This window comes from Spermophilus citellus (genome assembly GCF_964194105.1).
Source record: "Spermophilus citellus genome assembly, chromosome: 4".
In the NCBI taxonomy this organism is placed as follows: Eukaryota; Metazoa; Chordata; class Mammalia; order Rodentia; family Sciuridae; genus Spermophilus; species Spermophilus citellus.
In genome coordinates, this window is record NC_138185.1 from 182,898,013 (window position 1) to 182,920,832 (window position 22,820).

At 37.9% G+C, this 22,820-nt stretch overlaps 2 protein-coding genes across 14 annotated transcripts in view; both read right to left on the reverse strand.

The window, feature by feature from the left end:
* Positions 1-22,820, reverse strand: part of NPAS3 (neuronal PAS domain protein 3) — an 845,028-nt gene that overhangs the window by 326,229 nt on the left and 495,979 nt on the right. The window lies entirely within an intron of this gene.
* On the reverse strand, positions 20,699-21,448 carry LOC308647887 (small ubiquitin-related modifier 2). Its single transcript, XM_081292409.1, has one exon. It carries the CDS (start codon positions 21,431-21,433, stop codon positions 21,146-21,148), a length of 288 nt encoding a protein of 95 aa, XP_081148535.1. The 5' UTR covers positions 21,434-21,448; the 3' UTR covers positions 20,699-21,145.

A 22,820-nucleotide genomic window follows, 5' to 3' on the forward strand; every position in this document is an offset into this window, starting at 1 on the left:
TTGTACTCTTGGGGGGGGGGGGGCAGGATGACCCCATCAGATGGTGTCTGCTGCTGTTACAATCACTGTTACCACCATTGTATTTAGGGGTTTTGCTCAATTCAAGACTGAAATAATTAAGATGTTTAAGGCTCTCATTATCCCTCTCTGGTCCAGTTCAAGTCTCTTCTGACATGCATTTTATTTGTGTTGCAAGCGTGATGATTTATCACACCTTCTCTTATTCTCTGGGGAAAAATCAGAGCCAACAACGGCAACTTTGAGAGATTTTGACTTTTGCTGAACACAGAAAATCATTAGTTTTAAATCTAAAGGCTCCTTATTGATTCTGAGCCTCACAGCCAAGCTGCGCATGCTACACGTTGCTTATATTAACCAAATCACCACCCTTGCATACAAAGGGCACAGGGGCTCTGCCTAGATGATGCCCAAACAGCTGGGAGAGTGAGAATTCCAGTTATGCTTCCTGAAGAACAAAGCTCCCACAAGAACAGAGCAACACATATTGGAAAAGTGGATGCTTTCATGTTTTTCATTTTGTTCAGTCTTTGCAAGCCAAGTGGACAGAATTTCCTGTCTACACTGAGTTCTACAATGGCTCAATTAAAATATGAATCACAGGGGCTGAGGTTGTGGTTCTGTGACAGTGCTTGCCTAGCACATGTGAGTGTCTGATCCTCAGCACCACAAAAAAATAAACAAATAAATAAAGGTATTGTGTCCATCTACAACTAAAAAAATTTTAAAAAATATATGAATCACAGGATTTTTCTCCTCTAGCATGTGGTAGTTTAACATTTAAATAATTACCATCAGGATCTCAACTTTAATTAAAACTAGATTGTTTTCCTTCCACTTTCTCCCTAAGCAGAGAAAGTTAGCTCTTTTGTCAATTTGCACACGTTACAACTGGATCTTCTATATATACTTATAAAAAGTGAATGATATATTTGACCTGCTATATGTGTGTATTCACATTCAAAATCTGAGTATCACAACCCATAAGTCTTTTTCCCTTCGTGCATTTCAGGCAGTTTGGCCACTAAGAATGTGCACACACGTGGCACATCCCCATGATGCAGTCCCCCCCCCCCCATTACACTAACTTAAAGTGGTCCTGGTTTTGAGGGTTCAGTCTAACAAAGCAACAACTTGATGAGCACTAGGATTATTTCAACTCACAGACTGATTTAGTAAAAGAGAAGAAATAAATAAGCACTTCAATGAACAAATATACTAGAGAAACAAAACTTCCCTCATCACCAGCCTTCCTCCCTCCTCTCCAAGAGTGTAAAATTGCTAGTAGTTTTGTGATTGATAATATTTACTAATAACTAAATTGGTGATGACTACTTCTATTATGTGACTATTTTTTAAGAGGTAAAAGAAAATTATTGCTAATAATCATCTGATTTGTCTGGGGTTTGTGGTTTCTTAAAATTCTTAAATCTAGAATTTGAGGTCCTTGCTAGGAAGGACAGGAGTCCACAGTGGGATGATGCTAGTTTTAGTGTTCAAATGGGTCTTGTTCCTAATCCTGCCTGCATCATATTTCAAACCCTTCAAACATGGTTCATCTCTTGCTTCTCCCCCCTGCTCTATCCATTCTTCCACACAGTCTGATACTCATGAATGGTCAGTTTCTTCTCTTGCTGGGCATGGTCTGACAGCCCCTGAAGCATGCTCGTCATGCATCTGGCTTTGCCCATGCTCTCCCACCCTCTTCCCCTGTATGTATTTTGATTTGATTCATTCTTTTGTAGAAGTTCTGTCTCACCTACTCAAGAGTTCTTTTTAAAAATCATCAATTTACTTATTGTAGACACAACACAATTTAGCATTTTATTTTATGTATCTACTGGATCCTGAGTAATTCCACAGATGATTTGAGGTAGTTAAACCAAGAGCTCATAAAACTAAATAATGGTAAAATTAATGTACATCATTATGTACTATATGAAATTAAAACAAGGGGAAAAGTAAATAAATGGAATACTGAAACATGTTTTATAAGAAGAAAGGGGACATTATGTCATTCTTCTTAGTATTCAGAGGTTCATTATTATATCCTACAGCTCCACCACTTACAAGCTATATGATTTTGAGACAAATTACCTAACTTTCCTGAGCTTCAGTTTTTTCATCTGTAAAACGGAGATGAAAACAATAAATGGATGTGTTTGGGGGGGATTAAACAAGATAATAATATAGAGTATTTAAGAAAAAGTGTCTGGCACATAGTAATTGCTCAACAAAAGCTAATGTTAACACCAAGAACACTAAACATCATGAATGAGTAAACATGTCACATAAACTCATGCTTTCTAAGTTCCCTGTAGGTATGTGACTGATCTCCTCACCTCCTACAAACTGCTTAAAGACTATAGTTGCATTTCAAACTCTAGGAAATGCATCATGTGCATTTAATAACTTCTTAAGATTGATCACATAAAACAGTTTATTTCATTGGTTTTATAGCATTAAGGACTCCTTTTACTTATTTATTGGCTCAATATTTACCAAGCACCTACTGTATACAAAGCTGAAAATCTTTGCCTCAAACAAACAAAAACAGATAGTCCCTACACCATGGTTTTATAAACAGCCATGCAAACGGGCACTGCATGTACATACTTTGGTTACTGGTTCAACTGGAAAGAGCCTTTAAGTAGCTTAATCATGTATGACCAAAGGCAGCCCACATTACATGCAGAAAGGAAAAACTCATACGTACTCTTTCTAGAGCAAATGGAAAGACAGTGATAATAATAATAGTAATGATGAAAGTGCTGATGGTAATAACAACAGCCAATGATAATTAAGTGCTTTCTATGTGCCAGGCCCCTAGGATCATGGAGGTAGGGGTCCAGCAGGTAGAAGCTGCCAGACAAGCCCAGGCCCTGCCATCTTAGGACCATACAGCCCTTGGAACAAAGGATTTGAGCCTGGCATCACATGGTAAGGTACAAATAGCTCCCAGCTTCTATCTAGATGGAGCCCATGATCATAAATCAAAGAATAGTCCTCATGCTCAGGCGGTGAGGAAGGACGGCAGGCTCTGCACAACTTGAGCCACAGCTGCTGCCACGAACAGTAAACGTTTGTGGGCATAAATGATGACCTGCTTCATCCTCATCATTATTCAAGATCCTGGAATCCAAGGGATCCATCTTACATGAAATTTGGCAATATCAGGAGTGTGAATCTCTCAGAAAACTTCATAAAGAAGCAGTGGCTTTAGGCTCTCTGCTGTGGGTCGGCTGTGTCACTGATGCTTTGGTATTAATTTAGCAGGCAGGACCCCAGCACTCTCCGAATAGCCAGGAGCGAGCTATTTCGACAATAGATTACTGTAATGTACTTGGCCAGTGCAGCCCTTACTGTTACCATGAGTTAAGGCCAATTCATTTGAGCTATAAAAATAAAAAAATTAACAACAATAATAATGAACCTTTGATATACATGCTGGCTTCACTAGAGAGGCCCACACAGAATATGGAGCTGAGGGCCAACATGTAGATTTGTGGCACTGCCCAGGGGACTCCAGAGTCCAAAAAGCAATGAATGCATTAAGCGGATCCATAACTGCAGTTTCCTCATGTGTGACAGATATAATATCCCTCATTTTACTTAACTGTTTTGGGATATCATGTGTGAATGAGCACAATGGAACTGAAAAAAAAAAAAGGCTTATACAAACTGTGAGCAGGCACTGTGGCTTTTTATGGGCTCGGGTTCCCCTCTTGAGGAGGAGGAGGGCATATCCAGGGGTAACCTTCTGGGTAGAGTATACATTTTAGATATATCATACCAAGAATCCAACATAAGACTTCCTTGCATTTCACTGAGGACAGGCCAGGTACCACAAAAACCTAGCATCCCCCTTACAACTGTTTTCATACATAGTATATATCTTTACTCTAAATAAAATCTCAGCACATAAACCAGTGGCACCTCAATTCAGTGCAATACAATTTAACTACTAGAGAAACTGAAAACTGGAAATATAAATGACTTCATTTTGATGTACTAATTGGGTTGATTCTGGGTCCAGGTACTTGAGACAAAAACCTATTGCTAAAGATTCCTGACTCTAAGCATTTTTTTCTTTGCCTCAGTTTATCCCTTTGTACAATGAGATTCATAACCCTGATGGTGTTATAGATGCTTCAGGAGTGTTAGGTTCAAGGCATTATTTTAGGAACTATACAACATACAAAGCTCACTTAATATTTATAAACCTTTGAAATCTCCTTATGTGTAGAGCTGTTTAAGTATAAATTATTATTAAAATTATTAGCCTTGAGAATCATAATTACTGCTTCATTATTTTTCTCATTATGCTCATTCTATGGGGGTTTTCTTGTAAATATTCCAAATGAGCTATTGCCTTTATTGTATAATCAACTTAATGTTTGTTCGAAAGCTTTAAAGACACAGAGTGTGACACAAATTGGCAAGATCCAAGGTGAGACAAATACATAATCTCTTTTCCCAAAGAAGTCTTTGTAAGAAAATACTACTGGTTGGATGATGGTTTCTTAGAAAGGATTACTATAGATTTCTTTAGTGGTTCTGAATATTTTTGGAAATGGGCTGCTTAAGATGTAATGATTTCACACTAACAGAGACACCTGCAATTCCCATTAGAAGCTGCTGGTCTTAAGGGGCTCAAGTACTGCTTCCTCTACTTTCTTTCTAAGCCATTACCTACAGCTTCATTTCTTACAAACTTCTTCAGGCTGCTTCAATGGGCACAAGATGCAATTTTTAACTCACAGAATAGTAAAAGGATAACAATAAGAATCACAGTTATTACATACTGACTGTCTGCCAGGTGCTTCCTAAAATGTGTTACATGCCAGGTCTTATTTTATCCTTACAATGGCTCAACAAGATAATCAATGGTATTATTCCCATTTTACATAAAAAGAAATGGAAATTTAGAGGGAGAGCAAGCAGCACGAGCTCACGCTGTTGTCGGTGTGTGGAGCTAGGATTCAAACCCAGAGCATATATGTGACCATTTTCACTTTCAACATTCTCTCCTTTTAAAATCTTCCCTGGTGCCTTAAGTTGGAAGGTCCCTATGACAATTTGGCAGAGATGTGCTATGCCATAGGAACAAACTACCCTGCTTTGTAAGCGATTCAAAAGCCTGGAAGCTTAGGTTTCATTTATGCTCAAATCCTACCTGAGTCACCAGCCCTAGTGAGTCTGCTCCCTGCTAATTTCCTTTAGGGCCCCGACAGGACCATCACCTCTGTCATGCAAGAGGGAAAGAGAATTTTGGCGCTCCTTGTCATAAAATGGTTAGTTTATATGAAATGTGCCATTTTTGCTCAGAGCTCACTGGCAGTAACAAGATACATGCCCCACCAGAGAGGGAAAGGATTACAGTTCAATTCTCCTTGTGCCCAGGAGAGGACAGTCAGAGACCTACAGGCAGCACTAGTGACCATCAGAGTGCGGTGGGGACTCTAGTACCAGCCTTCAGCCTGACAGTACCAGCCTTCAGCCAGATAGGGAAATGTATCCAGAAATACCTGCCTAGGGTTGCCCAGCTAAGGTAACTGGAGGCAAAGAGGGACAAGAGCTCAGGTTTCTCCAGTCCACTAATCTTTTCTGATACATTTCCCATGGGAACCAACTTCCTATAGCAATGGTTTCCATTTTACCTAATGCTGGGTTATAGAAAGATCAGAGATAAAAATAAATCCAGTAGAAGTTACCATTATCTCTGAATAAGGGCAGAAGAGCCTGCTTACAAGTGGCCCACTCCTTAGGAAGTATTAGGACATGCACAATGCTTGTGTTCCAATAAAGTCTCAACTGCCTCATGAACTTGAAACTCCTACTGTCCCCATCTTACAGATGATGAGACTAAGGGTTAAAAAGGGCAATCTAGCTGCCCCCAGAGAAAATGGCAGATCAGGGATCTGAATCAGGGGCTCTAGTGTAAATCTGCAGTAAGCTATGAGTCCCCTAGGGAATGCTTAAAGAGCCTTATCCTGTATCCCCAACCTCATCACTGGATACTGAACGCAAGCTCAGGTTTCAAACTGAAACCTCCTTCTGAAAGTTAGTGTAAACATGGCAATGGTTCTGCTTAAGGCTAAAAGTCACACAGGGAATACAAATCCTGACCAGACGTCACCTCCTTCACACAATCTTCCCTAATGCCCATCAGGGTGTGATTTCCCCCCAGAACTTACAACATCTTTTACAAAAACCTTTCATGAATATATTTAAGGTATTTGACCCATACTGTCTATATAGGTGTTAGCTATGTTGTCTAACAATAACAATCCTGTAGAATGTCACAAATCAAAAGGTGTTTTTTTTTTTTTTAAATACCAGGGCAAAGCTGTCTTATTGAAATAGGCAGGAGAGTTATAGAAATGATTTTGACAGAAATCATCTTCCACAACACCAAAATAGGCTATATAGGCTTCTCAGTTGAATCTCCAAGACCCTAAAAGTTATTCAAAATCAGACAAACATTTATCTCTTTTGGCTAGATCAGCATTAAAATTCCAAAAAAATGACAAAAAAGATCAGAAGATAACTTGAGAGTGTTCAGAAGATAACTTGAGAGTGTTCCATGATTCTACTGTTAAACAACGACAACACAAATATTTTAACAAAAGGCTTATATTAGTGAATAAATGATGATGAGTCAAGCTTTGAAAATATTTAATTATTAGCAGTTTTTATTGACAATGTCATTAATACATTAACCTTAGAGAGTCTTTATATAGTGGCTAGCTCAACTTTCACTTTTCATTAAAACATAGGGGATGATATATTTAATAAAACTCATAGAGAATTTATTAAAAAATGTTTTAGGCCAATATCATTATCTTCTTACTCTTCCACATCATTCATCACAACACCAACAGAAGTGATCTTGAGGGTCTTACCAGGGCTCACTCTCTAGTCTGTCAGCACATCTGGACTGTGGGTGATGGGTTTGTGTGCTGCCTGTTGGTTTTTAGATGTACTCAATTATATGAATAAAAAGTCTGGTAGGCCAAAAATAAAACAACAATAATGAAAAGGATATACTAAAGGAGAAAAATAAGTATGTAAGAGAAAGTGGAGCATAGAAGAGTGGGAGGCAGTAGGTCTACTGAAATAGGCATTATTATTAAGTAAAATAATCAGGACTTAAAAAATTTTGGATATTGCAGGGAAATTAAAATCCTAAGAATATCCTTTTGTGGGGAAAAATAATAGCTTTTGAGGAAATAAATACATACTAAAGGTGCAAAAGTCAAACATTTACTTGTATAACCTGGAGTTACCTAGTTACCATATTTAGAAAATAAAGTGTAAAATAAAACACATAGATATAAACCTAGAGTTATATTACTTGTTTTAATGCTACTGCACACATTATTTTTTATCTGCCACCCACCTTTTTTTCTTATTATAATTTAAAGTAAGCCTACATTGAAATGTGATTACATAGGGTTGCTTTGCAGGGCTGTGCAGTATATACAATGCACCCTGCCCAGAGGAAGTGAGGATTAAAATATGGAGATGCCTAGCTTGTACTCCAGCACAATAGAGTACAAAGGGACCATTTATACCTGCAGTCAAAAAAGCAATTATGAAACAACATTTTAGGGTGGGGATGTGGCTCAGTGGTAGATTACTTGCCTAGCATGCATTAGGACCTGGGTTCAATCCTCATCATGTAAGAACAAAAACAAATAAAAACTTCCTTTCCACTACTAATCTCACTGATAATTAAATACAAAATAGTAAATAGTATGCTCATAACAGAGTTATTATACTTGTAATGGGCCATTGAAGCTCCTATAAAATTCCTGCAAGAAGAGGACCCAGCAGTCACCTTACTTTTAGTTTTTCCATACTCCTTTAGCATGTAATTATTGAATGACTACTATGTGCTGGAAGTATGCTAGGCACTGGGCAGAAACCATCTCTATCCCTAAGAATACATAGTCTGGCAAGTATGACAGAGTGTGAGCTGACCATTAAAATGAAGAATGATACATGAAGGAAACAGGGCTCTTGGGCATTTCTGGAAAAAGGAAGGAGTCTGACCCAACCAGGGTGGGTTTATGGATCAGTGATAAAGATACCATATGCCACCATAAAGAGGAGAGAATTAAGTTTACAAAATAGAAAATAACTTTGGTGTGTTACCTTTTACAAAAGGCTCCTTTGAACTTCCTAGCAACATGATGAGATAGAATTATTATTCTTGTTTTATAAATGAATCAGAGAGAGAAACTGATTGATCTCCGCTTGACTCAATGACTGAGGTGATACTGATTTTAAGTGCCCCTATAGTTAATGCTGTTGATTATTTCCACTGGAGATTTTCAGGATTATTATATTCAATTAACTAAATTTGAGAACTTTCTCATAGGCTAAATTAATCAATAAAACACCTTATGTTTGTATAACACTTTAGAGTTTCCTTATCTCATGGTTACATATGAAACTCATATAATTAGCCAATTAAACAGCCAGGTTAGCCTTTCTCCCCTCTTTTCTCTTGTTAGCCACCTAACTAATTATTCTTGAATTGACTGAAATGACTGGAGAAGATTTCTTTGATATATCACAGAGCATCCAGGCAAAAAGTTTCCCTGGAGCCAGACATGGTGGTGCATGCCTGTAATCCCAGCAGCTCTGGAGGCTGAGGCAGGAAATGGCAAGTTCAAAGCCAGTCTCAGCAACTGAGTGAGGCCCTAAGTAACATAACTAGACCCTTTCTCCAAATAAAAAATAAAATGGGCTGGGGATGTGGCTCAGTAGTTAAGTGCCCCTGGGTTTAATCCCTGGTACAAAAAAAAAAAAATTCCTTTAGAAGGATAGATGACATGACTGTGACTGATGCTTTTTAAAGTCAAATCTCATTCAAAATGTTAAATTTCTGTCTTATATATGACAATTGACATTATAATGTTATACTTCCCTTTTCAAGAATTTAGCTATAATGAAAATTTTTGCTGAAACTGATCTTTTTTCATAGACCTTTGCTCACAAAAATTCATTGTATTTCTTTGTGTGTGTGAGACCTAAAAGAAATTCCAAATCTCAGACATATCAATTTACTAACCACTATCAATAGAGAGAAAAGTTAAAGTGATTCAAAACACCAGAAACAACCTAGACTATGACATGAAAGAAAAACTGATTATTTTTCCATGAAATCTTTTTAGGATTTTCTTCTGGATATTTCCATAAACTCTAGTCTATATTATGCGCGTGCACACGCGCGCGTGCACACACACACGCACACAATATAATTCTATGCTACTAAAACTTTAAAAACAAGATATTACTTGAATCAAAAGAAGTTTTTCTTAAGCAAATATGAAAATTATTCAGGACTTTATTTGTCTAAAATAAATATATAATGAATGAAAACAACAGGGTAGGGTGGTGGAGAATGAAATTCATGAAAATATCATCAGAGAATAATTAACCAAGTCAAAGGTGGTCTTATTATAATATTCAAACTTTTTGGATTAAAAACTTCCACAATAGTTGTGTCCTAGAAGTATCTCTAATATAGGCCTCAGTAGAGATGGCTCAACTAATGTGTCTTTGGGGACCTGTCAAATTTTATTTATTTTTTCCTGTTTTTAATTTACTTCAAATTAAATCATGTGCAGAGACTTCAGGACACAGTCAGACCTTGGTAAACACACAAGGTTTCTGCAGACAAGGAGTGTGCCGGGTGCTAACTGGGGGTGCTACAAGAGAGGCCTCAGCTGGTTGGAGACCTGGCACCATCCCATAGCTCTTGCCAAGGCAAACCCAGAAAACATGCAGGACTCACACCCAATGAGTACAAGTATGCACAGGAAAATATGCACAGAACATGGGTGTGTGTAGACCCCACAGCACTTTGCCAGATGGAAAGCACAAGAAATTAATATCTTCAAGTCATCCTGGCTAACAAAGTTTTGACCACAAGTGGGGTCCTGGAATGTGTCCTCCTCTGTAGTTCTGAGACATTGCTTCAGTTGTGTCCTTAGCATACACAGCAGATGCAGAAGAGAAATAAGCACATCATGCTCAGGACCCTGTAAATGTTCACCTAAAAAGTGAAAAGCCAGAGGCCTGCTCTTTGAGGTCTTGTGGTGAAACCTCTTTTCACTCTCTAACGTGCATTTTGTGGCTAGCACTCCCTCACTCTCAATTCCGTTGTCTGGCACAGAGCTGCCCCATGGCACAGATGCCTAATACCAGGGTAAAAGAAAATTTCTGAGCTTCCAGCACTTCTCTTGTAACCCTTGGAGAACAATTCAGTACTGAACTTGTATCCAGGATACAGAACACATTTTCCTACATTGAGAGGGAATGACACAACTGGGCATTGTGGTGTGACCTAAATTCAGAGATAAATATTTGGACGACGGCTCACTCTTCACCTGGCATTAATCCTTTACCCTTTGCTTTTAGGAAGATATGACAGAGCCAGGGAAGTCACCTTAAATCAGTGCTGCTTCCTGATGGCATAAAAGGCTTTAGTGGGGCTGTACTTTTACATTGGCAAGCCACAACAGAGCAGGTGAGGAGGAGAAAGTGTTTCACAGGGTTTGAGCTGCCTTTTCAGCATGAAGTGGAGGGGTATCACTGCTCTCTGATCCTGATTTCTGCCACCCAACTTCAACCTTACTCTCATTTCGTTCTTCCTTCCTCCCATGCAGTGATCCGTAGAGTTGGGATTCTAGCACCCCATAATTTCTAATTTCTACCAACCACATTACAGCTGAGAAACATGTAGTCTCAGACCATCTAACATATGAGATGTTATACAGCTTTCCCTGCCTTACATACTGATCAATAACACCAGCTCTTAAAAATGATTTTCATCAGAAAGGGGGATGTACTTCTTTACTTAGTTAAATACAGATCTTATTATTTTCTAATGTTATCTTGCCCCGAGAAAGGGTAAATGAAAACACTAAATGCTCATAATTTTCCTAATAGTCTTCTTCTGTTTCAAAGGGCTGCCCCATTTTAAAATTTCATGCATGTTGCTATTCCTACAGTTTTATCATTTGTCAACAAATCAACTACCTGCTTAGCAGCCCTCATGAGGGATTTAAAATAGCCGCCATGAAAATCCTGGGCATTTACTATTTTTATAACAAACTTGAATGTCACCTATGATATTTCAAAGATCACTCCTCATATAGACATCATGCTGGAAATTAGATACAGGGCCCGCTTTCCATGGAACATTATGCAGAGGCACTCTGACTAATAAATCTTTGTAGCTAATGCATTCCAGATGGAAGCCATGTCTCACAGATTTAACCCTCCTAAACCCTTCCAAAAATTCCTCCCATCAAAAGCTCTCTGGATGAGATATGTTTGATTGAAATGGGATCATCAATACTTGACAACTAAGTAATAGTACAAATGATTACTGCCTGCAGGAAAATTGCCATATTCCTTCCTGCAAAGACATAGTTTTGGACCAACCCTCAGGACAAGAAGATGGACCTGACATGTCTCACTCGGTGGTTTAACTGCTTTTTTTCTCTTAAATCCCATTGCCATTAGCAGATGCTATACAGGGAACAGCCATTTCTAACTTTTACACATGCATAGCAAAGGCTGCTAAAAGGAAGGATGGAGACTCTTCCAGGAGCCACTAATTAACATCCTGTTTAATCATGTCACCATGTTTAGCTGTCTACATCATTAGTTTATGTCAGGCAGACACGATACAACATCTAAACACCTACGCAAAGATCCTTGCAGAATCAGTCATGTGCGGTGGCCAGGGTAGTGTCGTACAAGATTGTAGCTGCACCTGGAATAGTTAGAAACATTACAAATTGCCCCATCACAGGCTAGCTCGCTCAGCCTTTGGGCACTTGGCTTTCTCTTCTCGTAGGTCTTCAAACACAGGTCAACTTACCACATGTGGTGGTATCTGAAATATTTTTATGAGAAGATTGAGCTTCCAGGAATGATATGAGACTGCTCCATTCTGCTGCCTGTTCTTGGGTTGAACACTCAGCCATAAGAGACTAACCACTTCATGCAAGGAAGCCCAGAGAATGTCACTGTAAGGCACACACCGAAAAAGTTTTAAATTCATAGCACACTTCTTTTTCTACCCTCACTCAAATTCATGCAAATTTAGGTGCTGAAATGAAGTAAAATTTCATTAATTCAGACTGATGAGAAAAGATCACAATGAGTTAGTAAAACATGAATGCTTTGAAATGTAAACAAATGCCCCTCCCCCTTATTTTGCTCGCCAGAATTACCTGCTAGCAAGCATTACTGTCTGTCTTAAAAATGGAATACTATTTGCAGCAATTGTCTGGATATAACAGATTATCATGCTGCTAAACTCAGGCAAAATGCTTATCTCTGTAGACTTGTACAGTGGCTCTCTGCCTGGTAGAAGCAGCCCTGAGGTTGCAATTCAGAGACCCAGGCTCTGCTCCAGCTCCAGCAGAAACTGGTGTGATCCTGAGGCCTCTAGAACACTTCCCTTCCTCCCCTGTGAGGGGCAATTTGGCAGCTCAGTGGGTCCAGTCAACAGGCATCAGAATCACTTCTCCCCTGCTTACCCCCAATACATCCATCTAGGAGTTCCTGACTCAGTCAGTTATAAGGTAGAAAATGAAATAGTTAACAGCATAAAAGAATTCCCCAACTTCCTAGCTGATATCCCAAATCTCCCAAGGAGAAATTGGATTGGATAAACTCAAAGGTGCTATGCTGAACACTGCTCTTAGAGTAACATGTTGTATACTCACAGCCTCGTCGGGAGGCGGAGTTATAGGTGGGTCTATTTATTATTCCTGTCCTATTGTTGGGTCATAGAAAGTTAACTAATTGCATTGTTAAAAGCAAATTATTTTATGATTGTGGAAATTAAGGGTAATTTTAATTTTTTTCTTTCACTTTTTCAGATTTGCTAATTTTTTAAAGAATATGATCATGTATTTCTTCTGTGATAGGAAATGTTTCAAGTTTCAAAACAAATTTTATGAAGACAATTTAGTGTAACAAATACTCATCAGCACGGTAAGTATAGAAAACATAGAATAATGCATCTGCTATTATGTAGGTAAAAAGCCAAATAGGAAAAAAATATTCTTTCCAGAAAACTTGGTTAAAGGAATCAATCATAACAGCATAGAAGTTAGTCCCTGGAACCATGGCCAAACCACCCTTAGTTAACTGCAGGATGCATATCAGCTCATTAGGAGGGATAAACTCTTCCAAAATTTCAAAATCTGAAAAGTCGGTTTAAATTTAAATGATTTTGTTATTTCAACACTTTTTTTAAAAAAAAAATAGGTCAACAGGAAATGGTAAACTGATGTCCAGCTAGAGCTGAATTATTTTCAAGTTTGAATTGGTGAAGTCAGAAAAAAAGAACTTTGACAGTATAGATCGCTGGCCCTATTTTTCTCCTTTTTGTTCTTGAATTCATGGATAGCAAACCTGGAATATTCTCTCTGTCTCAAAGGTGGATCATCATAATCAGGAAAAGTCATTTATAGAATATCTCTGGTTTCTTTTAATCACAGCCTTTAAAAAAAAACATCTAGATACCAAATAATAAGAAATATTGAGAAGGGAAAAAAAAAAGCCAAAGCCCTTTATAATCCAGAGGACAAGCCTTGCTCGTGAGTGACACATGCAGAAACAACCCTAAATCATATAGCATAATTATCTTTTTTATGCTCTGGCTCTAAAATTCTTAAGAGCCCCTGCCCAAATGTCCTCCTCACTTTGATCTATGGTTGTAATCTTACATTAAAACTCCATCACACCAGGGAATGTCATTTTGCCAGCTTTCAGGCAGGTCTTAACAATAGACCCCTGGCTGAGACAAGCAAGGAAAAGATCAAGCACTCTTCACCTCACTGAGCAGCGGGAGCTTGGAGAGGCAGGCACACCTGAGAGAGGTGGAGCCTAGAAGGAGCTTGCCTGGCTCCTTCAAAAGGAACCTGTTCACAGGCTTGGGCACAGAATCAGCAGCCACTGCCACTGAGGAGTATTTCGTTTTTAGGTACCTTCTAGCAAAGTAGAAAGTCACTCTTAGTTATCTAACTTCTCTTCTTTTTTTATCCAGTAAGAAACCACACTATCCCAAACATTACAACTGCAGAGACTATTTAATCTTGAATTGGGACACATACAATTCAAAATTTTTGTAATGACCATTGGTTGCACAGATACTATCCATACTATCACTTCAGAAAGTTTGCATACAGCAGTTTTTGTTTACTTTTTGAGGAGTTCCTCTGAAACTAGATTAGAACATTTTTTAAAAAAACATCTAATCCTATTATGCTCATTAATGAATCCAGTTGCCTTCAGGATTACAATTAAAGCAACGCAATGGGCAATGTCCTTAAAAATTCAGCTCCTTTTCCTTAAAAACATTAAGTATGTAGGTTCAACCTGCTGTGACAACTGCCAAACCATCTCAGAGTCCACGTTTGGGAGCAGGGGTGCTTGGAGTACCTTTTAATTTCCTTATTATCTGAGTGTGCTTGTTCACAAAGCCACTCACAATTAGACCTATATAGATTTTGGCTCTTGCTTCAACAGAGTTCTGGGTTAAGGGGGTGTTGACATTAGAGATGAAAGGGCTTTTGCAAAACATTTTCAACTCTTCTTTTTCTAAGAACAGTAGATTTTAATCTTATTATGAACTTAATGCAGAGGTTATTAGCAGACTTCAGCAAAAATAGCACCTGTTGTAGAAACCCACATTCAGCTTGCTTTTATAAATGATACTTGTATGAATACTTAGCAAAGAACCTTGATATAAAATGTTTATTTCTTACTGCTTATAATTTTGAGTAGCCTTAAAGAGATTTACATCCTTTCCTTATTCCTCAATTTCTCTTTAAAATTAGCACAAGATAACAAGCAAAAAGAACTAGCCAGGTCATATGAACTATCCAAGTGTCTATTCATTTGTAATTAAGAAGGGAAATAAATCTAAAAGCAACCATAATAATGAATCATAATCTCATAGCATATGCCTGTTCGTAATATTTGTTATCTTGTTAAAACATTTTTAAACTTATAAAGTGTCCATTATAGTCTATTTCAATATATTGGGATGACTGAGAGAGGAAAATAAAAGCTAAGATTGGCAAAGCACTTCAGGATATTATTTTGTTTCAGCTACAATAGCCCTGCACAGTAGGGTCTATATAATATAGCCAACATTTCACAGATGGTGAGACTAAGGTCCACAGACTTCACCAAGGCCATACCACATAGCTAAGAAGCTCAGATCTGAATTTCACTGTGCCTAGAGACTCTGAACTTGAAAGCCTGCTTTCCTAACCACTATAGTATGATGGCATAAGTGGAAACAGGGAATGCAAAGGTCAGGTCAGGAGACACAATTCTGGCACCTTATAAGTAGATGGTCTTGGGTGAGTAATTTCTCCTTTATTTTACAAATATTTATTAAGTATGTTTTTAATGTGTCAGAGAGAGATTTATGAATTTGTGATTCAGAGATAAAATATGTAATCTTGGCTCTTCATTAGCTCAGAGTCTGGCTGGGAATCCACCACAATGGAGTAAGACTAAAGAATGTAAGGGTTGACCATTTTCAGCTCTGTTAGGAAATGATCTAATGTCATTATTTCAAATAAAAAAGTACTCATGACAGTTACAGAGCTCCTATAGACATCAAAGGATTTGTCTTCTGAAGAAATATTCTGTGTATATATACAGAAAAAAAAAGAACTCCAGTCCAGCAAACACCTGGCAACAAAGACATTCAATGCTACCATCTAACATACCTTGCTTTGAGAATACTTTTAAGCAATAAATGAAGAGAGTTGAGGAAAACCAATGACAATTAAAATATGCTCTGAAGACTTCACTCCCTGATTTGTACAAACTGAGATTTAGAAAAAGAACAAATAAGGAAATGTCATGGCCAACTCTAACATACAACTCAAACTACAAACAATCTGCCAGTGATATAATGATAGCATTTAATGAAGTCTTACATAAAGAAATAAAATGCAGAAATTGAACTGAAACTCTGGGAACACACTCTTCCAAATGTCACCTAGACTCACATTTTGTTTTCAGAATCTAGCTCATTTCACAAATAATACAGGAATTTAAAAATACATATAATTATGGAGATCACACACTAGACTGTTGTTATGTCTAGGTGCAAGGACTTATGGGTCACTTTTTTTCATGTTTTTTTTTCTTTAGTCTAAGTTTTCTGCAATGAACACGGACTGCTTTTGTAACCATATGGGGTTTTGTTCCTTGCTTTGTTTTGCACTTTTAAGATCACTGCAGATGCATCGGCAAAGCCCACCACAAGGCACATACTGGGGCTCAGCCTTGATGTGGAATTGAGAAATATCATTTTAGATGCTATAGCATCACAGTCTACATGTTGCATAAAGAAAAGTGTCCCCGAAGAAAAGAGCAGCCAGCTGTCTTTATACGAAACTGTGGTGCTGCCTTTGGGAAGTACATCCAATGAGAACTTGTTTTGACGATGTAATACTTTTAATGGGTGAGCCATTTCCACACTTCACATACTGCCGAGTAAGTTTCTCAGAACTTTCTCATTGTACTCAGCGATGTCTGTGCAGTTAATTTAGGCATCAGAAAACTCAGTTGTTAATTTTCTGACTTGCCTCTGGACTCTTAAATGCTATTGCTCCAATCATAACACGTTGGAACACTTACACAGATTTCAACAATAATATCCACAGCTGGGAATAAATCAAAGCAGTTTTATCACTGATTAAGTGCTATTGAAATATAGTTACAAGACAACATGAAGCAAAGGACAGATTTCACTTGGGAAGATTAAGACAGAGCCTGGGGGGTGGGGAAAGAGGGTAATCCAAACAAAGTCTATGCAACATTTAAAAAATATAATTCAGAGTCAGAATGCAGATTGCATTTTTTAGCCATTTAAATTCTCAGTTGTGTGTGTGTGTGTGTGTGTGTGTGTGTGTGTGTGTGTGTGTTTATGCTATAGAGTAGTTCAACCACATAAGATGAATTTAGGCACAGCTGTTTCTCAAGCTAAAATGTCTTCATACTAAAACAGGGGTCAAAAAACATATTCTATCAAGGGCCAGGGTGTAAATATTTTAGACTTTGCGGGCCATGATTTCCCTGTTGCAAGTATTCAATGCTGCCTTTACAGTATGAAAGCAGCCATGACAGTACATAAATTAATGGGTGTGGCTGGGTGCCAATAAAAAGTTATTTTTAAAAACACGCAGAGGGCTGAAGTTAGCCTCTGGGATATAATTTGCTGATATTTGCACTAAGAGATATAGGTTATTCCACAAACCCAGAAAACTCCCCAAATATGGGGATGAAGTTAGTATAGAGTCGTACCCTTGGAGTGAATCTACACCCTGTTCAGATCTCCTGCAGTTTCTTTCCTGTAGACACAAAGCAGACAGTGCCACCTGTACTTGTGTCTTTAGGCCGTAGTGTGGTTGGGATGGTTAGCTGTCTTTGGGCATCCAGGAATTCTTCCTTTTGAAAATTTTTTTCTCTCTTCTTTCTCCTTTTTAAGTGTCACTTCATTTCCATTGCTAATTATTTGGGCCACAAACTTGTCAGTGTTTTCTCTTTCTAATCAGATCGGTTCAGGCTTCTCTGGGGCCTAGCTGGCATCTGGTGCTCACAGGTTTTGGCTGCTCACTCATAGGCTGCACTGACCAAGCCAGGACAGCTGCTGAGATGCTGCTACCTTCTCAACCACATCTGTGCAGAGATTTGGAGGTGGGACAGCAGTTTGCAGCAGCATTTGATCAGGTGTTCTTTGACAATTTCATCATGGATCCAGATGATGGCAAAGGATAGTTCTCATTGGAACTGCAGATCACCAAACTTTGGGTGTAAATAGGAGTCTTCCTTGCAAGAAAGTCTCAGAATTTAAAATAATCTTGCCAAATAGGAATGATGGTAGTCAGAAACATTATTAAGGTGGTAGAGACAGCTGCAGGACTGTATATCCAGAATAGCTTACTGCATAAGGGATACAAAATGCATGTGTCCAAACTAAGATGTACCCTCAGCACCATCAGTACCATTTTTGCTCTCAGCCATTCTTTCACATGGCCCTTTGAGCTCCTTTTCCAGCTGCCATTCCAAACTCCACTACATTCTTCAAGATCCCCATTCCATCCTTGCCCTATCTCCTGCAGAGATGAAATCCATTTTGCTCTTAAATTATGAATTACCTGGGATTCTTGGCCCTTGGTTTTCATCTCTTAAAACATTTTATTCTTTTTGAATGGTTTTACCAAAGACCAAAAACTTCACTACAACCTACACAAATTTATATGGCATTCACATCTGCAGTTCTAAGCTTTCTAAGTTACAAACCCTAGTCAGCTCCTCTGTAACTATATGTTTTAAGGTACTTCAAACTCTTTATCTCCTCAAGTGAATTAATTATTTCCCCTAATTATGCCATCCTCTTACATGATTCATATTTGTCATTACCACTATCTACCCAAGTATTCTTCCTGGACATGCTGAAGTCATATTGTTCCTTCACCACCTGCATATCTACTCAGTCCCCAGTTGAATCCATCTTTTCTCTGTTATCACCACTACTACCTTAGTTTCAAAGCCCTTGCTATTTTTCTTCATCCAAAATGCTCATTCTGCTCTAATATCCAAAGTCCTTTTTGCAGTATAATTGCATTTCTAAGTTGAACAAAAAATTCCAGCTTAAAATAAAAATTTCAAGTATCTTAGCACAGGATACGAGGCCCAACAGGTTCATGCTATGCCAAAACTCTTCTTCCTACGTCACACACACCCCACAAAATCTAGACCCTAGCCAGATTGTATGATAACTTTCACAGTATGCTGTGCTCTTTTGTATTTCTGTGCCATTGCATATTTCTAACATTTAGAATTCTCTCACTCATGTAACATCTTATCTACTTGTCCAAACTTGGCTTAAGTACCCTCTACATAAAGACTCTCCAAGGCTCTGTGGTCAAGCTTTGGGATTCAACTGTTCTTTGTGTTTACCCATGTGATAGCACTTAGCACACTGGGTTGCTATTACAGTTCTACCGCTTTCCTGGAAGACCATGAACTCCTTTAAACAAATATATCTGCTTTGCTTATATGTATTTCCCACCATTCAGTATAGCATCTGGTACATACTGCTATTTAGTAAATATTTGTAAGATGCATTGCACAATGAATGGTTACTTACAAATGTAGCTGTATTAGTTAATGAACTTACTATAAGTCTCAAACATAGTCTTTTAGCCTCAACATGATATTAGACAATACTAGGTAGTAGGAAAAATTATTCATCTCAAATTTTTCAACACTTGTCAGGTCATATATGAATAAGCCTATAGATTTTGTCCTCAGAATTTAAAGTTATAGAAAACATGAATAGAATTTATATAAAATCATAAAGATTTTGGAAAGTAAATTCTGTAAGCAGTTAAGTAATAAATTAGGACTATTCAGAGGTGATTTAATGATTTAATAGAAACCATTGAGCTAAATTAAGAATTTTCTTTTAGGACTGGTGACAAGATTTTCCCCATCTTTGAGGGAAAAATGAGAGAAAACTCTCCAATAAGGAACATGGAGGAGTTTGAGGACTATCTACGTGTCTCTAGCTTATTAGAAAGGATGAAGTGTTCCTAGAGAAGATGGAAAAAATAATCCAAGATGAAAACTGGAAGAAAAAGATTTCAGCGGGGTTGATGTTGAATGAAATGGAACATCAGAAGATTAGAGAATTGAAGCTATCATAGAGGAAAAGGGAAGAGAAAACTAGATTCCACTAAAGTCATAAAACCTATAAATGGCACTGCCCACTGCAGGTGAATTTGAATCTTCTGAAGAAAGTTTAGTGTCTCTTACCCAAAGAGGAGGCACAGGCCTCAGCTCAGGGAGGTTCCCTCTGCAGGCAATACAGAAACAAGGCTAGTGGGCAGTTGGTGACTCTTTAGAAGCTGTGGGAGTGTGATTCAACATGACTAATTAAGTTCATTGATTCTGAAAAAGATATCCCATTGAATCTACCAACTCCTATCCACTACTGCTGATTGTAGTGAGAATAAATGGTAGTTATATAAAGTGTTTCAAATTGCCTCTAGAGGCTTTAGCTTTGAGCCTAAAACTGGAGATCTTGGGGGAATATTTTCCCCTTTGTGGTTATGAGTTGGTCTGAGAAAACTGGTTGGGAGAATAGTGTTAACAGATTTTTAAATTAAAAAATGTTTTTTTTTAATTGTGAAAAAGATTTATAATTCACTCTGCTGGCTAAAGATGGAGGGATTTTTATAAAAGCATGCATACATACACACCATGTCAATTTCTTTGTTTCTTTTTAATAATGCTATTGGCTCTTTAAATATATATTTTTTCCTATATTCTCCTCTTGATAACCTGAAAGAAAAATTCTATTTTACCTCTATATATCAATCAGGTGGTTAATAATCAGGTAATTCATAAACTTGCCTATTATTTTTTTTCATTTTAAACAAGAAGTTTAAACAAGAAGTTTTAAACAAGACGCTTGACTTGAAGGGAAAACTATATAGGAATCTTTTTTAAGAGTAATTTACCCCTACTTAAAGACAAATTGCCCTACATGTAACAGCTACGTACAAAAAAGTTATAAAATTGTCCTTGGTCTTACAATGATAAATGAAAAACATTAAAATTCTCCAATCGAACAAGGTATGCAAGGATTTTTATGTTGTTCAGGTTTTTTGTTGTTGTTGTTGTTTTGTTTTTTGTTAAAACAGTGAGAGCAAAATAACTTACTGGAATATAAAGATAAGAGCTGAATGAGCATGCCACTAATGGAGAAAGGGGATATTTTCACAGAACCAGTATTTTTCCCCATCCCATCTCCATTTGATGTCAATCAAAACATATCATTGGCCATTTAGTTTTAAAAAAATGCAATATGCTTGTGCACATACAACAGTTACTTTATGTACAATAAAGGAATGGGGAAGGGGAAAATGAAAGAATAAAGAAAACTATACTGTAGTAGTCAGGATGTGGTGGAACCAAATTGCAGTTTTCTAATTGAGAATGTATTCTTGGTCTGTAAGAACAGAGTTCTGGAGTAAAGTAGCAGGTTCCCTTTTTAGTAGACACCTCCTGTCTGCTGCTGGAACACATCAATTGTATCTTCATCCTCCATTTCCAACTGTGCAGGTGTGTCTGTTTCATTAATTGGCTGCCCGTCAAATCGGAATCTGATCTGCCTCATCGACAAACCCTGTCGTTCACAATATGCTTTCATTAGTTTACTAAGTGGTGTATGCCTCTTAATCTTAAACTGCACCACAGAACCATCCTGCCCCGCCACCTTCAAGTTAATATGATCATTGTTCTCAGTCTTGACTCCTTCCTTGGGCTTTTCGTCGGCCATGGCGAGCGCCGGAGTCTCCTCAGCTGCCTCTTCACAAAAGAGGTACCAGGTCCGCACCGAACCAGCACACAAGCAGCTCCAGGAGCGGCATAAACTTGCCTATTAAATGTCCCTGACCCTTCCTGATTTACTCTCTTGTAGCAGATGTGTGAATTTACACACTTGTACTTACTTTGCTACCTCTAGAAGTATGTAAGCCCAAGACCATTCTGGGATCTAGTCATTCTGATGCTTTAATTTTAGCTCCATGCCATCTTTTGTCTCCTTCCACATTTACATATCCTTTTAGTATCTGCACTAATAAGCCTACTTCCAGCTTAGCTATTCTCATTTATTTTGATATCTCTCACTCTGTACTTCCTCATGTGGATCATTATAACAGTACTTCTTCTTTTAGTATCTCCTAATCCCTTTGAGAAATATTTCACTGTAGAATCTCTAGTAATGGAATTACATCTATTTACTGTGTATTTTGAATCTGTATACCTAAAACTCGGGGCATAGGCCTGGTGATACCCAACCTTCTATTTCATTCTGATAATGACCACAGTCTAATGTTAATAGCTTGTTCTCAAAGCTCTTGCCTACATCTGATCAGTGTTCCTCATTTTGTTCAGAAGAAAACCAGAGGGGGGTTGAAAACATGCAAAACAAGTTGTGAGAGTGACAGAATGCAGTAGGGCTATTAAGCCAGGGGAAGCAAAAGCTCGGGGTAACAGGGTGACTGTCTCCAAATATTTGAGGGACTGACTTGAGGAAGAACAGTTAACTTTAGTCTGTGTGCTCATAGGAATTGGAATTATACTAGTAGTTAAGCATAATTTTAATGTCAATATAAAGAATATGCAGTCTAAATTAATTGGACATGGAATGACCTGTCTCATGACGATTGTGTCTCTGGAATGTTCAAGGACTGCTGGGGCCATTACAAGCCAGGTGGCATACATGGGGCTCATATGTAGCCTGAGTGATATTTGTGATTCCTCCAACTCTGAGATAACATAATCTCTCCCTCCCCCCCCTCTCTCTTTTATATATCTAGTTCAAAGGAGATTTAAGGCAACTCTATGAAAATCAGTGCACATCTATTCACATTTCTTCCTTTTCTTTCTGAAAGTTAAAATGCCTACAAGGCAGGAATTCATCAGATGCTCTGCTCTTAGTGGAATGATACTCACAACAGATATTCTAATATTTGAGGTTCCCTCATCTCCAGGTTATCATTCCACTACTCAATTTGATAATCTGATTTCAGAAATCACCCTTATCCCCCATCAATCATCTATAATCTTCTCCAATAGCAACTTCAGTTATTTTTTACTTAACACGAATGTTCTACATCGTGTTAATACCTTCTAGGATTATTTTTCCTCAGGGTTTACATTTC